Below are 19,030 nucleotides of genomic sequence, written 5' to 3' on the forward strand. Positions count from 1 at the left end.
TGACTGATTACAGACAGTTGGAAGAACAATGACGTGATCACATTGTTTAGCTAGTTTTCATATTTGTCAATATCATTTGCATTGAATTAAGGCGACGGCAATACTTCCGTTTTAGTCATTTATGGTGCTGATTACTTTATCACCCAATCATTTGAGTATTGTATATTTTACGTTTATAAGAATTTGATGGAATAATAAAATGATGGATTCAGTCTTTGGAAGAGACGGTCCGAGGTCAGGAGCTTCGATCTGCTTTGTGGCCACTTCCAAGTGATCCAGGTTAACCATGAACATTGTGTGTAGTTTGAGCTAATTCCCTAAAAGTCCAAGTCGATCCCGTGTACAGAGAGTACAGAGTGAAGAGAGAGAGTAACATTGAAGGGGGTTACCTTAACAGAAGAGGTAACCCTCTAAAATTTGTTAAATTGGTGGAAAAACCAGCCTTGGACTAGAAGGACCATTGTGTGCGTAATGAGACAAATTTAAACTTTATGAAGAATAATTGACAACCTTTGAGAAGAAAAAAAACAACGCCGCTGGGTGAGTGACAAATCGATGACTCGAGAACTTTTCGAAAGGAAACTTTTAATGATTATGTTGCAATGGTGGGAATTCAACTCGAACTAGAACTCGTAAATATTGCAGTGATGGACTAAGACATCTCAGAAGGCGGGATTGTGTTTCAAAACGTGGAATTGTGAATAAACAGACAGCGATAGAGACTTTGACAAACGTTGTAGCAGTGAATCCTTCAACGGGGACCGAACAGCTGCCGTGCGATTGGAGATATCGCGTATCGGACGCTGATGCAGACCGAAGCAGTTCGCGTGTGAACTACATGTTTAAGACTTTTGAAGGACAAACAACTCATTAATCATACGGTAGTAGAGATTTGCTAAAGATTGACATTATTTTATTCCTCGAATTTATTTCTATTCATGATCAGCAATTTTTGTACTGTGTGTACAGAGAAATGTGTAAGAAATAATAATTGTATGCTCGATTTAGTTTGACGACAAACACTTTTGAAATCTATTTTCTTATCACAACCATTTCAGTGATGCTGTTTTACACCTCAACAGTCGCGTACAAGCAGAAAGAATATTATTGATGATTTATCTATGGAGAAATTTTAGTTTTAATAAGAATATTTCTTGAAGTATGGAGTATTGGAAACTCCGAAGTCTTATTGACTCTGAGTTATTGTGAGCCGAAAACGCTACAGAAATGCGTTGCTCACACGTTGAGTCGGACTGTGTGATTTAAAGTTCCTACACAGTAAAGGAAGGAACCATGTTGATATAGTATTTTATTGAATCTGCAGTACAAGATAAATATTTGATTTTCAAATTTGAGTGTAAAATAGAGATCCGACCGAAATGAGCTGTATTTTATTGTCTATGCAAAAATTCTTTTCAAATTCCGCAAGAATTTCTGAAATTCCCCAGATGCTAAAAATCCGTATGATAACTGCTAGTCCAACTTTTTTCAATCGTACACGACGTAAAGTTGTTGTTTTTTTCACAAAAAAAGAATGACATCACTTGTTTAATGAAAATGTCATCTTTTTCATGATTTTGAGTTGTCATTGAAGAGTACCTGTATGATAGATTTTACAAGTCAAAAATCAAAAGGGTTTCATTTTTATCTGGGTAAAAGATAGGCACGGCTGTGTGAGTGATTGTATAGTCTGGCCAGACGTTGTATGGTAGAGGAGCTGTATGACTCTAAAGGTACTTCTTGAATAACCACTCGCATTATCGTCAATGTTGAAAAAGATAATCGCTGCAATTCCAATCTTTGAAAGTAAACTGCCTGTCTCGAAACCAGACCGTTTTTCAAGAAATGAGCAGACGTCCATACTATTCCAAGTTTAACTTCTTTAATTGCTTGTGCTTTTCTCCTTTTCTGTCGATTTACAAAACCATAGAAAGTGTTTCATTTATGAAGGCCAATTATTTTGAATATTTTAATGTGTGGCGGGGACGCCACACTTTGGGAAAAGGTGATAGTGTCACGGATGACAGAATACAACTTTTTGATATTCGCTAAGTTTTGATGTTTTGCGAGGTCACCGTGAACTCTCAGCTGTCATGAATTAATACTTAGAACAAATGTTTGCATATCGCGAATAGTATTCTTCTGTAAGATGACAACTTTAAGTTATTATAAGATCAACAGTGTCAAATAATGACTGATTACAGACAGTTGGAAGAACAATGACGTGATCACATTGTTTAGCTAGTTTTCATATTTGCCAATATCATTTGCATTGAATTAAGGCGACGGCAATACTTCCGTTTTAGTCATTTATGGTGCTGATTACTTTATCACCCAATCATTTGAGTATTGTATATTTTATGTTTATAAGAATTTAGTGGAATAATAAAATTATGGATTCAGCTTTTGGAAGAGACAGTCCGAGGTCAGGAGCTTCGATCTGCTCCGTGGCCACTTCCAAGTGATCCAGGTTAACCATGAACATTGTGTGTAGTCTGAGCTAATTCCCTAAAAGTCCAAGTCGATCCCGTGTACAGAGAGTACAGAGTGGAGAGTGGAGAGTGTACAGAGTGGAGAGAGAGAGAGAGAGAGAGAGAGAGAGAGAGAGAGAGAGAGAGAGAGAGAGAGAGAGAGAGAGAGAGAGAGAGAGAGAGAGAGAGAGTAACATAGGAGGAGGGTTACCTTAACAGTAGAGGTTACCCCTCAAATTTGTTACACTAGTCGATAGACGAGTAGAGAGGGAGGCCCCTTAGGTGACTAGAATTTTCATTGACTGAACGAACAGAAATATTGGGGACTAACATCTAATTAGTAGATTAAATACGTTCTCATTTCCATCGGCAAACGTTTACTGTCAAGAAAAAACAAATACATTGCAAGTCATGAATACCTGACCTTAACTGTTTTCACTACAAATATTGATTCCACCAAACGTACAGAGTTATAGAGACAACGGCAATCATACTGTAACCTGATCTACGTGGTCAAGTTAGAAGGGTATAGCATAACAACGAACAAGCTTACAAAACCATTTCCAAAGGATTCAGAAAACGATTTCATCCTACGCATATTTCAGACGACGTCGTGTGTAGACTGTAATGTATGTCGTTACCGGGCGCCCTAATTACATCCGGGGATGATGAGGACGGAACGACACGACGTATCTTGCAGTACACGTAATAATGGAACGCTATTATTTTTTTTTACTATATATAGACATTGCCTTTAATGAAAAAGATGGTAAGTAATTTGTGTAATAACTAAAGGCGAAACATTCTTTATTGCTCGAGTCACTGCCTGACGAACATTGTTCTGGGCTCTGTCATTCAGAATCCAATTCTGTATTTTTTCGAAGCTCACAACTTGACGATGTATTTAGTACACATGGTACAGTTTGTAGCAAACTATCATGGTACACTTCTTATATGTTTACAAATGTAATTGATAGGCTGGACTGGATTACTGAACACAGTTATCGCCAAGGTGTTATATCATCAGCATCTTTTCAACTTTATCAAGACAGGAGAGTGATACTTTTGTTTGCTGTTAACTTTCTATTGTTGATGATTAAATAGAATTACAGTGTCAGATTGCTTTAGTATATATCCATGGCGGTCACACAGGCTAGGTACTATGGCGTATGCCGTATGCATAAATTATACGTCAACTAACAAAAAAAAGTGTTTCCATAAAGTCACTTTTGTCGTCTTTTTCCAGGAATAAAAGAGTACTACTTTGATCGTACGTATATCTGAATTATCATTTACTTCCACTTGTAGTGACAAAGTTGCATATTTCCAAACTCAACCAAACTTTCCCCCTGATATTTATTTATTTTATTTCAGGACGTACTTACAACTGTATATCTTTAAACAGTATACATGTCTATGCTACGTTGATTTATCCAGTGCACACAACTAATTCTCGTATAACTAGAATAAAAATTGTACATTTTGTAATCTTACCTAGACTTTGATGTCTGTGAATGTCTTCGATGATGGTGAAACTTTGTGAAGCCTTCACTCACTCATTCGTATCGTCGACTGTACGAGTCGGAAACATGGCACGTCGTCATGGATGCGACTCTATTTGCATGTAATTGATACTTTCCAGGTGGGCATTTAAATGAACAAACCGTGTAGGTACCGTGTACATGGATTGCACATATAACAATTTATTGTGTTCGGTTTTTGACTTTCGATATCGTTTCGCTACTGTGTGTGTGTGTGGGGGGGGGGGGGGGAGTTCAATAGTGGAATCATTAGAATCTTTCCCGTTTTGTTTTGTTTCATGTGTGCTTAGATGAATTATTAATTAAATGTGCTAAAAACGTGCGATTGATTGTTCGTCTTTTTGATCATTTGATCGATCGATCGATCGATTGATTAATTGATTGCTTGATTGATTGATCAATCGATCGATCGATTGACTTGCTGACTGACTGACCAACCGACAGACCAATGAATGAATGAATTAATGATTTAATTAATTGATGAATTAATGAATGAATGAATTAATCACTGAATGAATGAATGAATGAATGAATGAATTGGTTGGTTGGTTGTTTGATCTGCTAGTGAAAGGTGGACGATATACCTGCTGATATGAATGGAATGGCATAGATTGATGGATGGTGTAGTCTTCCTACGAATGGACCGATAAGTAAGGAAAGCTATTCATTTGGTTCATTTCATTATGTATAATTACATATTTTAATCATCTATTCACAATAGTGATAAAGTCCAAAAAATATACCATGTATTTACTTCTTTAAATTTGTCATTAAATTTGTCATATCTACACAAAATTGTTCACAACTTTTTAAACCATTTAAAAATAAATGTAATTACACAATATAAACAATATACACAACATATAAAATACAATATATTCGATATAGATACATTACTATATGGATAAATTGATAACTATATAAATGTGTTCTATCAAGACTTCTAAGTTCTCAATTGATTGTTTACCCTTTTCCGGATCCACTCATATCCTATCCTAGACTGGCACCATTCCCGCCAGATATATTTTAGGTCTTACAATCTTCAAATATTTTAGGTTTGCCGTTATTCCCTATGTTTTCAGTTTTTGTTTTAAAAAAGGAAAACGTTGTCCTCAACTTTATTTATTTTTCATTTTCCCCAGTTACAATTCATCTCCCAACTGCGGTTTCACAATCAGGTTGTCATTTCACACACATTAAAATATTTTATTCACATAAAGAATGAAAAACAACAACAGACTTTTAGCAAGTCTACTCCAAACCAGGGGCGCGTTCGATTTGACCAATCATAATCAAGATTTATCGATCACAATCATGATTTGTAATCACAGTAATCATGTCCCGAACCGATTGACGTGATTACAAGATGGCGGACAACGTGATAAAAGTTGATCACGTGCGTGTGGCTGGCGGCAAGTAGGAAATGACGGAAAGCATGACGTAAATAAATTTGTGTTCGGTGAGAAATGATAATTTGTTTATCATTGCAATCATTTTGATGATGTCATCATTTAAATTTATAGGAAATGTGAGAAACTTTTAAAAATGTTTACATGTTAGTAATCTGGCGTTTTGTTTACAACCTCGTTATGAGAAATGACGTCATCAGATAAATCACAATCATGATTGGGCAAATCGAACGCGCCCCTGATGTGTATTGAAGCCCATCCCTTTTGGTTGGAAGATAAATATATTCCTGAGATTCTCAATAATTTGCCATTCGTGAAACACTACTGTACCCGTGTGTATAATATCACGTGATAATATTTACTACTTGGAAAGTTTTGTATTTCTTATACCATCAACTGGTTAATATTGATTGAATATGAAATATAGATTTTGTGGGTCTTTTTGTTTTTCCTTTGGACGATATTTGTTTTTCGAATACCTATGTAAAGTCTCCAATGTTATTATAGTAAAATTTCTAGATATTACGTAAATATGTAAAACGCACTCACTTTAATATATATGAAATTATGAAAACGAAAATAATATTAAAAAATTGAATAGATGTATAGAATCATTTATGATTCGTCGCTCTCTGTGCTGCTGTCTGCCCGGTATCCGTCGAAAATACAGTCATTTATAGCTTCGACAGCGCCTTTAGCTGTTGGGGGAATCTGTACAGCACCACCACACGCCGGGATATTGTTAATCAATCTTCGAATCATTTTGGTCTCTTGATTAAACTCGTTGTCTTCTGCCATTTGCAGAGCCAGAGTAGCTTGCTGTCTTGCCATATCATACATTTGCATCCCAATGTAAATATACACCTTGCACTGCATCAGACAACACTCGTGGTAATTGAAGGACGAATACTGGCGAAATTCTTCATCGAATTCGATATGCTGCAGAAGTTGTTTGGCGTCCTCGATAGATTGTTTGTCGTGAAGGCCCGGGCCGAGGCGTTCTTTGTCAACGAACGATGCTTTATTTGCTAGCATCTGGATCTTCTTAATCATAGCTCGCTGCCTGACGTACACGGTCATTTTTGAATCACTCGTCATGAGATCAATCGATCTATCAAGCTCTGACAGTAAATTCTGTGGATTGAAAACAATTGTACACAATTTCAAACTTTGCATATGTTGCAACTCTTCGGATGATATCGCAAAATACATCGTAAAAATTGTTGTTTTTTTTAAAGTAAAAGGTGTATGTAAAAGATAATTTCTTTAAACACCCCATCCTTATATTTTGTTACAGTGCATTCGTTACCCCATACACACAATTAGGCCTAAAGAAATAATTGTTTGGTTCCGGTTAGCCGAACCCACCTAGCTTTTGACTGCCGACCCTTAATCCCCCCCTTTTTTTACGTATTCCGAGACAAAATAAAACTGTTCTTCCAATCTGTAATGGCTGTACATCTGATAGGAAGAAATAAACAACACAGAGACCATTTGGAAAACAATGGAAAACCTGAACTAGACACTCACACATGAAAGAAAATATATAATAAAATAAAATAAAAAAATCTACCTACCCACCTATTCTAAAATTGAGCGTAATCAGAACCACGCAATTTTTTTCATTAGGTCTTATATAACGTTATTTTTAGAATTTAATTGCGTGGTTCTGATTACGCTCAATTTAAAGTTTTCTTAAACTCAAACTGACACATTCATAATCTCAGCCTACAAATGAGATCATGAACTCCGCCTGAGTAACGGAAATAAAGGTAGATGTACAAACCTGTAACAGACTTTCAGGGGGCGTTGTCTGTCCCTTCAACGTATCATAGTTGATACAGGTTAAGTTGTATAAACATTCACCTCGGAAAGAGCAGGGCCGAACCAACATCATTCCCTATATATGTGTTTAGAAACAAAGGTGAGTTTTAATCAACAAATGATCATTGTTTAAGGAAAAACATGCATGGAAATGACACATGTATTCTTTCAGAATGTGTGTAAGAAAGTTACTTTAGTCTACGAGATCACATGATCAGAAAATCAGAGTGATTCTTTGAGATACGTACATGGCGAATGCTCAGTTACGGTAACATGTGGGACGTGATTTAACAACCTTGTTGCAAAATGTATGACATTTATTCTCCAAATTTCTTTCGTCGAAAGTACAAAGTATATATGTTTTAGTACAAATTATGAAATGGAGTACGGTAATGAGCACGGAACTATCTTTTCAGGACTTGTCTAGTAGTGGTATATTTTGTGTTCGAACTAGCAAATGCTTCAATTCGGTTGCCTCACTGTTTGGTAACATAGTCACAGTCCACACATGACTGTGGATGGTTGTAGTGGAAAAAATATATCAAATATCTGTCGAATTAATTTATGGTTTCGTGATATGTAATTGCCTGATGAAAGCCTGAAATAATATTCTTCTGTTTTTTAAATCGTGACTCAATACAACAGAAGGGGAGATGGTTGGTGAGGGGCACTAGATTTGATGGGGGTCATGTAACAGTCGTAGTAGTAGTAGTAGTAGTAGTAGTAGTAGTAGTAGTAGTAGTAGTGGTAGTAGTAGCAGTAGTAGTAGTAGTAGTAGTAGTAGTAGTACTAATAATAATAGTAGTAGTAGTAGTAGTAGTAGTAGTGGTGGTAGTAGTAGTACTTGTAGTAGTAGTAGTAGTAGTAGAACTACTTTTAGAACATTCCGTAAAGGTAAGCTATCATACCTGGTATGCACTCTCGATGTATTCCTGAGCTTTCCCTAGCTTCCCATTTTTACGATAAGCATATCCCAGATGAAGATTGATCTTTGCCTCAAGTAGTTCTCTGTTTTCCGCCATTGGAAGTAGATTTTTAGCCTTCTGTGCAATCTGTTTTATCGTCTGTAAATTGTTTTCGTGTGTTGAGTTTGCGCCACATTGCTGTTAGCGAGAAAAAGAAAATAACATTTTATTTTTACCAAATGTGATATAGAAAGGTAAAATTGTACCTCATCAGTAGTTTTGTGATTTCAGGAAGACGTTGATGGAAATTACCGCGTATACCGAAACCGAAAATGGCGAGGCGTTACTTCCACAAAAATTGCCTGACGCGTACGTGTAGTCTCGTTTGCAAATGAAAGGTCGTGATGAAACGAGGGCAAGCCTTGACTACAGTAAGCATAATACAAATATTTGCATAGACAAGGACGATATTTCTGTGTTTTTCAGACTGGTGGTTACTTTTGTTTTATACTGAAATACATATGCAATTTGATATGCAATTGACACTCTTGAAATCGAGTGGCTAGGCTCGATTGGTTTTCTCAAAACTATATTCTAGTCTCTCACCCACAAATCGATGTTAATGTTTTACTTCTTATTTATATGTTTAATTCTTTGTGGGAAATCAATTTTAATTCAATTCAATTCAATATATCGCACTATACTGTGGATACTACTACACAACTATGTATACTTACAGATGATTCTATACTGTGCAAGGCGTAAGATATTACAATTGATTTATAATAACAGAACAGTGTTTTACCCCCCCCCCCAAAAAAAAAAATAAAATAAAATAAAATAAAAAATAAAATAATAATAAAAAATCCAAAAAAAGAAAGAAAAGAAAACGTTCTTGTTGCAGCTAGTGCAGCTTTAAAATTGAATGCATATTCCCTGATGAGATGATTTATTCACATAGAACGATTACAAAACCAATAATGATACTCACGTAGCACAGGGCAAGTATTTGGAAATCGGTCGATTTCTCCTCAAAGTACTCGTATATATTTGTACAGCATTGGTCGATTTCTTGCCAATATCCTAAAAAGAGAGAACAATTTGATAGCATACCTCGATGTTTTCTTTCAGCCGAAGGTAACAGAAATGATCGAAGGAGTGTTAATATTGTTATACCTCGTATTAGATTCGTAGTGACAAAACTTTTTTTTCATCATGAGTATACGTAATATCTATACGTAATAAAAGATTAAGAAATGTATAAAATGTTTGTTATTGTACGTACAATAACAAACTTCTAACACATTTGTTAGCTTTTTGCACTGTATTGAGTTACAAACACAGACTTGGTCTATGTCGTTTCATATTGATAGTTCAAGTTGGAAGCCATGATAAAAGATGACAGTGGCAATGGAAAGCTGTAGAGTTTTAGTAGCAAAGTCTAAAAGTGATATCAAGAAACCAAATACCGAAGGAAAACACAATTAGATATTTCATCATCGAATTCTATAAAGAATCTTACCTTTGGCATGCATGTCAAAGAGAGAATTAACGATGGTTTTATAAATCCTCTTATCAAACAGACCTAAAGTAAGTAAGACAGAAAATGGGAAACAATGAAGACGTTTACATAATATTTTCATTTTAATACTGATTCTTACAAGTAATAACTGTTGGAATATAATTTATAATGTAATCCAACATGGAAAGATATGTACTTATAATTAGTAATATATTAGGTTTTTTATTTTTTATTTTTAGAATTTCATTGTTTTATTGATGTCAAGAATTCATTTGTTTATGGCACCATGATTACACACTCCATAAGGTTCCCTGATAACACACTTTCAGCAAAACCGAAGTATGATGTTCAGTCATGCTATAGCAATGGTCTAATGTCTGTTTGTTTGTCTGTCTGTCTGTCTGTCTGTCTGTCTGTCTGTCTGTCTGTCTGTCTGTCTGTCTGTTTGTTTGATTGTTTGTTTGTCCATCTGTATGTCTTTCTGCCTGTCTGTATACTAGTCACATGGGATATTATTAATATTTTAATAGCAATATCATTTTAGTTTTTTTTAAAATAAAAAATATATTACTATGCTACATATTACACAGGAAACTTTTAACATATGCACCACACAGATCAACATCTAACAGCAATAGATAGAACAGCATCGAACACCAATAAATAGAACAGCATCGAACAGCAATATATAGAACAGCACAGAACAGGCAATGCAAGCACATGTATGACAAACATCACATCACGTGTTACTTATCTTAGATCACATATAGCAGAACGGAACACAGGAAAACAACAACAACAACAACAACAACAACAACAACAACACCACCACCACCACCAACAACAACACCAAAAATAAGAATATAACTACCATCAAAGAATTATACTCACCTTTACATTCAATTAAAGGCACCATTTGCATCACTCTGGTATTATAACTTTCTTGTTTACCTTTTGTCGGTTTCTTTCCTCGTGTGGCGATTTGTAAAGTCAGACTATCGACTAAATCTATGGGAGATAATCATTATAATATAGATGAACGTAAGGAACAAGTACACTTGTCTAGAACATTATTGTAAATAAACTGACGATAGGTAACGGAGTTGCATAGGTTTTAGTCTTGTTTTTGTTAGGCTGATAAGCCTATGAAGAATTGCTTTTACTACAATTTTCCCAGAAAAATATAGTATTAAAAAATCAGTGGTTGAGACAACCCCCTGATTGAACCACACGTGTCCAAAACCAAAACGAAATAACAAACTGTGCACATGGTAAACCCAATTGACTTTTTTTATCTCCCTATTTTCTCCTAATCTTTTAAAACATTAAGTAGCATCTGTGTGGGTATCTATTTGGGTCCATTTCAAGCTTAAGTATGCTTACCCAATATGTGATACATATCTTGAAATGAAATACATAGAGTAGATAACGACCACTGTTAACCTAAATAATAAAAGACTATGCAATGCAAACTTGGCATGATGAAATAACGTCCTCCCCAAAACTTGCGAACTTACTCATCTTTCTAGTCAACTTTGCGACCTGAGACATATTTATAAGTTGTGTTTATCCATGTAAATTTAGAATTGCAATGTCTTAATTTCGTTGTTCCTCTCATGATTTGAATATTGAGAAAGGAAGACACCAAAGCATTCCAGAAAACTTAAGTTATTGTAAGAATCATTTCTTAGCATTCTATCCTCGTTATGATGAACTGAGAAGGAAATTCCTCCCAAGATGGTTTTATGAAAACCCTTCATTTGATGAATTTATATCACTGGTAAGCTCACAAAATGTCACAAAGTTAAATGAGCTCGCATGTTTCATTTATTATTCTTTCAAAATGAGAACCTACGTTTCATACAGTGCTTCCATTATTACTTTTTCTGAACTGTATATTTTGTGTTGTATAAGCTCTTTGGGCATGTGGCCTCTATTGCAAATATACTATCTATCTATCTAGTGATAACCCCACTATTGTTCATTTAAAAATAATTTCATGTCATTTGAGAACAAGATTCATCAATCACATGACCCATGTAAACTCCTATATGCTGCCAACTGTATGAAAACCAGGTACACCAAATCACTGCAGACTGAAATCTTTCAACCTTTTATCGACACATATCCTTTTGAGTTTTCAGGCAGGCGTACAATATGTACAGGTTTGGAAGTTATATTAACTAATACATCTGAAAGTCTGACAACTCGTTTTCACGTTCTGTTTTCTCTGTTCAATGCGTCAATAACGTTTCGGACAAATTGTTCACACCTACCCACGTGTTCACCAGATTCCCCACGTTTGTAGAGACCAAAGGATAATTCGAATTCCCGAGATTTGCCAAAGAAACGAAACCAGTATGGATGCATCCATGGCTTCGTGAGCCATTGTGATAACTCAACGACACCGCCAGTACTCAGGGAATTATCTATACCATCCCACACACGGTAGAACTTTGATGAAGTAAGGGTTGGTGAATTTGACCCATTTTGTGTCTGACCCCATGTTAATGGTTTCGATGTTTGCTCTTGCGTTAATTTAACATCCAGTAATTTTATGGAGAATTCACACTCCTATAAAGAGTAACGAGAAACACAATGACTATTTGGTTTAGCCATGCAGAAAAAAGTAATGTCATTTAATACAGCGCACGAGTACACACGTACACACACATATACGATGTATACATAGACATATACATAATGTATACACTGACACACACCAAGAGACACACCCCATATTCACCCCTTCCTAAACACGAGAATCCTGAGTGTATTTTCGTTATTTCTACTGTAGATAATAACGTCAGAATATCCTTCATAATTATAGAACGCAATATGATGCTGTTAAAGGTGAACACCACTCCTGGAAATAGCGACGTTTTCATAAGCTATTTGTTCTGGAGAGTCATTTCATGACTTTGCATCACCTAGATTTCAGAAAAAAACATCAAGTTGATTGTATGCCCTTATAGGGTATCTTTGCTGTGGGCACGCAGATGCTTCTTCCAGTCAGCAGAAATAATATATTCATGGTTGCATAATGAATATTCATAATTCCTGAGTGCTCATTCCCTTCAGTGTTTACAAAACAACTTGATGTTTCTCCGAAATTGCAAGTAATTGTAGGTGAGATAAAAAAAAACCATGAAATGACTCTCCAGAACTTATGAACATGTTTCTATTTTAAATTCCTGGAGTGGCATTTCCGTTAAGTTTTTGTAATCGTAGTAAGCAGAACTGAGTCACTCATTTGACCTACATCTTGGGGTTGTACTTAATGAACTCAATGAATACACTATGTAAATATGTAGTTTTATGGATTGAAGAATGGCTAGAACAACCACATGTCATGGGAACACATAGCTATGCATTATTTTTTAACAGCCAATTTGAAGAAAACATTACTCGGGACGGACCTTTGCAAGCCTACGTACACGTAGTATTCCAGTGACGAACGATAATTGAGAATATATATACTTCATAAAACATAAGTAGCTTGTTCGCCGCCTGAGAAAGCTTGCTGACATCAGGAAAGGTTTAGAGATAAAAATTAAATTGATTTATACAACAAATTGTCAGATTTGATCACACTTGACCCCATTTTACCTTATCTGTAAAGTCACAGTGGATGACATCATCCGTATGTTCATACTCTTGAACACCAAGTACAATACAGTGATCTGATTTAGGGTGTGGATAATGTGGTGTATGGAATCCTGTGGTGACGGGATTTTCTGGAGCTGAGATCAATTTTAAGTTTGGACCACTTCTTTCTGGAAAGAAAATTGATAAGATGCTATGTTTGTACCCTGAAGACCGAATACATTGAACTAGAGAGCATATTATCACTGTCTAAGGTCGCGGCAACGTTTTTTGCAATCAAACTATAGAGACGTCCTAATAACCAATCTGTCCGTCTGTGGTTTAATGATTAAATACATGTAATATTCCTCACCATTTTGACAAAATAAGTTATCTGCAGATGTCAATCATATATGAATCGTTGATGGAAACGTCTATAATTCATTACCCATTTTTGGCTGGAGTCAGTGTTTACAATTAACCATTACATCAGAAGACACTAAAACTTATTTAGAAATAAATCTCTATGTCGGCACAGCTTGAGGTGGATTAATATATGTTATATGGAGGCTAGGGAGTGAGATTGTCGTTTTCGAATTTCTTGGTACAGATCCAAAAATGTCCGTCAAAATGACGTTCATACACGCCATAATTAAATCACTGGTGACAGCTGTGTACTTGTTGCCAGATGTTAGTCAACATACTTGCAGTATTAGTTGGACTAGTGCATGGATATTTCACTACTAAATATAGGTGTCTACGCAAGAACCATAGCGTTTCAGACTAAGCCCCTTTTAGTGTCACATTAGCTATTAATGTTGATTTGTTTGTAGCTACTTACCATCACCATCTTGCAAAAAACCATGCTTCACAATGGAAGAAGCGCATTTCTTTTTGAAATCAGCATAATCTATAACACAAACGAAAAATAGTATTTTAACAAAGTATATAGAGGTATTCATACGTACATATAATTGTGTACTCGATCGTACGACCATAAGTCTTCTTTTTCATGTCTGAATACTAATTTTCGTTTTATATACCGCATACATACTTCTTGATCGTTATGTCATAATTGAATAATGGGTAGAGGAATGAATAGTCATGAGAGATTTCTTACACTGAAGGGAATAAGCACTTAGGATTCTTGCATATTTATTGTTCAACAGTTACTATGAATTACCATTTCTTAGGTGATATGGCCCACAGCACAAGACCCTATTTTGGCACAAGATCAACTTAAGTTTTTCTGAAATCCGAAGGTAACTGTAGGTGATCCAGAATCCATAGTTTATGAAAAATTAATGCCTTTTATTTCCAGGAGTTGCTTTCTTCTTTAAATATACTACAAAATATAGTGATAACTCACCTGGTCGTAGGCTGCAAAGGAATCTTCTCCAGAAATACGGATCTTTGGTATCAAGAATATTTAGTGGCGCAATGGAGTCTGGGATGGCACATTCCTCTAAGCAAATAGGAACCAAAATATCTTGTTCTCGTGAGAAGTGTTCATCAAGAGAGAGGACCAGTTCATATTCACACCATGAACTCTTGACAAAAGCTTTCGACAACACGATTACAATTTTACGGGCTCGTTTGACACACATCAAAACATTTTGGACAGTTGAGACACCTCCCATGAAGTCTCGAATATCCAAGTCACACGTGATGTTGTGCTGTGATTCTAATTGGTTGACCACCTCCAATACTCTTTCTCTGTCGTCACTGTTATAGCAGACGAATACACTGTCGTTACACGAGTAACTTTCATCGGATTTGAGCTTTCTGCTAGTGTATTGTGGGTTATCAGTACCCTCCATTAGTGATGAAGCGTTGTTATGTGCTACGTTAGGACCAGAATATAAGAATATAAGTATACAGTTTAATACACAAAACTAAGGATATATATATATATATATATATATATATATATATATAACTCAGTGAGAATCAATCTGCTAAGACAGTGCTCTATACCGCAGTGGCAGAGTATATATATATATACTCTCAACAGCTAAAGGAAACTTCATATAAGTTAACATAAATGACGAGTCAAAATACGAGAGAGAGAGAGAGAGAGAGAGAGAGAGAGAGAGAGAGAGAGAGAGAGAGAGAGAGAGAGAGATTTCAACGAGCATAATATTGAATCACACCTAAATTGCAAAACAATGTTAAGTTATAGCACACTCATTTTGCAGTTTGAATATGATCACTTGTATGATAAACACAAACACAATATATGTCATTACAAAGTTCATATCTTACGTACGGCATAATGTCATGTTAGCAAAACAAAAAGAAACTAAAAAACAAACAAAAAAAAGTCATCACAGCATTTCGTATCAGTTAACGTAAAATTGATATCTTGTTTGTCGTATTTAACAATATGACAATACATTACCAACCTGTATTGAGTTAAATGAAGTACGGCCTTAGCCCAGATGCGCTTTCTTCGGCCACACAGAGGAACAAACTGCCAGCGTTTTGGGGTATATTGTATATATATCGTCGTCGTGTATTGCTAGGATCTTAGTCACAGTTCGTAGAGTTAGTAGTAGTATTTCTTGACCATAAATGACAAAACACTGTTACCAGATCGCTTTTATTACCAAATGGTATTGACTGATGCACCAATACGGGTCTGCGTGCTCAACAACGTGTAAACTGCTGGGTTTATATACTTCCTTTTGGTTTATTTTGTCAATATGAAACTCCCTCATATTATGAACTATTGTAGCGATTGTTGTATCGGGTGACGGGAAATTTAATAAAATGAACATTCCTTTGTAAGGGAGTCATTCTGTGTGATGGCACTGGAGACTTTATTTGGAAAGATAGGACACAGTGATGACGTCATCAAATATATAAACAATATGAAAGCACGCCAACGGTAATTTGGACAAATGGCTGCCTGGTGTCGTGTCGTGATGGTTGAACTTCGGGGAAGGCAAGTGGCTTGTAATTCAATACATGGTCGATTCCAATTCGGCGGTTGTCATGTCAGAAATTTTTAACCAGTGTGTTAACACACAGATATATCAACTATTAATAGTTGATATATCTGCAACCCTATGATGTCAGGATTAGTATCATGACGTTAAACAGATTTCAGAGAGTGTTACAGAGTGTACCACTATGAGACAGTATTAAACTGGCACATGCTGAGTTTATAAGCTTTTTACTCAAAGAGAAAATACTTACGAACAACTTCGATTAAACTGTTCCAGTATAATGTTAATGTCAATGCGTGCCTTCTATAATATTACAAGTGTATTCTGGCATTGCTAGAACTGATGATTGCATACTAGGGATTTCCTGTACGTTTTTGATAAGTATGATAAATTACACACACACACACACACACACACACACACACACACACACACACACAGGCAGGCCCATGCATCCTGACTATACAAAACTTGATGCCTACTAAGGAAATAAAAACATTGACATTTTATTGTGTTTGTGGATTATCAATTTGTGTTTTGTTTTCTTATCGATGATCTTGGTTTAGTGTGGTCTCGGTTCCCGTACACACATATTTTGGTTGTTGTGAATTTATCGAGTCGTTAACTTGTTCTACGTGTACAAAGCTGCCAATATATGACCTATGGCGTTTCATTGGGGCCTTTATTATGTACATCTTATTTGACTCGCCTCGACAACTTATTTGGCAACTCGACATCTTATTTGACTCGCCTCGACAACTTCTTTGGCAACTCGACATCTTATTTGATTCGTCTCGACAACTTATTTGGCAACTCGACATCTTATTTGATTCGTCTCGATAACTTATTTGACTCGCCTCAACAATTTATTCGGCTCCTCGATACCTTATTTGCCTCAACAACTTCTTTGGCTCCTCGATAACTTATTTGACTCGCCTCGACAACTTATTTGAGTCGTCATCTGCATATTCGCCATGTGTACATCTCATTCAAGTACTCTATCGCACGTTCTGCTGGTAGACCTAATTTGAACACCCCAAGTCACTGGAGATGTTTACCATGCCAAATAAGTTATCGAGCATCAGAAAAAGGAGTCGAGTCAAATGTGGCATGTATTATTCTTCGAATACTTTTCAGTAGGCTAGAGGTACCGTTGTATCATGACCCGGAAATACATCAGACGGTATGCATACCACTCAGACACGTCCAACTCGGCCCATTTCCAACTCGGCCCACCAACTCGGCCCACCGTCTACCAACTCGGCCCACCAACTCGGCCCACCGTCTGCCAACTCGGCCCACCAACTCGGCCCACTCTCTGCCAACTCGGCCCACTCTCTGCCAACTTGACTATAGATATTTTGTCCCCTATTCGTCAATTCGTAAATACTAAGTAGTCAAGATGTACAACTCGATGTGATTGTAACTTCAAAACCGAAACACTTTGAAATAAACGATTGCGTTTATTACTAACGTATCGCCCACTTCGACACGACATGCACTCTAAAATGGGTTGATCTTTTTTTTATTAATCGTTGGGAAGACGACTGTTGAAATTAAAGTATTTCGTGAAACTTGGCCTGTCCATGGAAGTACAAGGCGCTTTTACTTCCATGGTTTGTTGGAACTATTAAAAGTTAGCAACGATCGACACGCGTAGGCTGTTATAGCAGACCCCCGTATCGGGTAGCTACATGTTGAATGAGAAACGATCAAGCGTAGTGTGTCAGATTATTTTGGAATTATGTTGTTTCGGTTTGTTTGATGGAGACATTTCAATATGCTTTTATCTCGTAGAAAATAAATAAAGGTTTATAACTATTCATATAACATTGGTGGTAAAGTTAATTTATTTTTTCTTTAAAGTGTCAAGTTGTTGAATAACTTTGACCATTTGCAAATGGTGTCAAAAGGCAAACGAACTGTCCGGTGTGCCGACTAATCTACGGATGATTGACAGGCTTCGGTCGAGTCATCTGTATGCATTAAAATAAACTGACACAATTTCAATATAAAATTAACACCCCCCCCCCGCCATACTAAATGAACTTTGTTGTTCTCGTTTTTTTCAGACAATGAAATATTGATCTTTTCCCTTATGTATTGAACAATCTTGACAAATTGACGGCGGATCGAACCGGATCCGAATAAGAAATGCGGCAACCTATTAAAACGCCAATAACTTGTTCGTGGGAAGTCAATTTTAAACATAAAAAAAAACTTTTAATACCATATGTATGATATTCGTCCACTTTCCGTTCTTTCTCTCGATAATAGTTTGTGAAAACTGAAAAGTCTGCCCATTTCAAATTTTTGATCATCACTTGAAAATACAGTACTAGTATATCGTTTTATGAAGGCGTTTGACAACTGGCACTTAACACCTACTCAATTAGCGTCGCTCATCGTCCTCTCAATTACACAAATAAACAGGAAATGTAGACACCTCCCTGTACCACAGACAAGAAAATCCCGTGACTGAAAACACTACTATTACATTTATTTCCGTTCCCAAATAACAATATAACAGTGTAGTTTTTTGGTTGAATATCAGTATTGTGATCAGTTACAAGATAATTCATCTCAGCATATTAGATGAAAAGGTAGTACGGTGTAGTACATTTCGGAAGGTCAATGGTATCTTACAGTCAATTCATAAAAGATTTCATGACACACATGTACCACATCCTGTAAACAGCGCGACACGCCTATCCCCGGCAGAAAGGGGGCATGGAACTAGACTACCCCGGAACCACGCCTCCAAACCCGTAAGCAGTTGTGATCAGTCACATATCTCAGGAGCACCACCAGCGAAAAATCAT

At 36.2% G+C, this 19,030-nt stretch overlaps 1 protein-coding gene across 1 annotated transcript; it reads right to left on the bottom strand.

Annotated features, from left to right (window-relative positions):
* Positions 1-6,036: 6,036 nt before the first annotated feature.
* Positions 6,037-14,897, bottom strand: LOC144444341 (uncharacterized). Its single transcript, XM_078133754.1, has 10 exons — positions 14,627-14,897; positions 14,099-14,167; positions 13,282-13,448; positions 11,949-12,246; positions 10,564-10,680; positions 9,673-9,735; positions 9,142-9,233; positions 8,154-8,348; positions 7,208-7,321; positions 6,037-6,555 (listed from the first exon to the last, which is right to left on the bottom strand). Exons 1-10 carry the CDS (start codon positions 14,895-14,897, stop codon positions 6,037-6,039), a joined length of 1,905 nt encoding a protein of 634 aa, XP_077989880.1.
* Between the last annotated feature and the right edge of the window lie 4,133 nt (positions 14,898-19,030).

This window comes from Glandiceps talaboti, chromosome 13, assembly GCF_964340395.1.
Source record: "Glandiceps talaboti chromosome 13, keGlaTala1.1, whole genome shotgun sequence".
NCBI classification, from domain to species: Eukaryota; Metazoa; Hemichordata; class Enteropneusta; family Spengelidae; genus Glandiceps; species Glandiceps talaboti.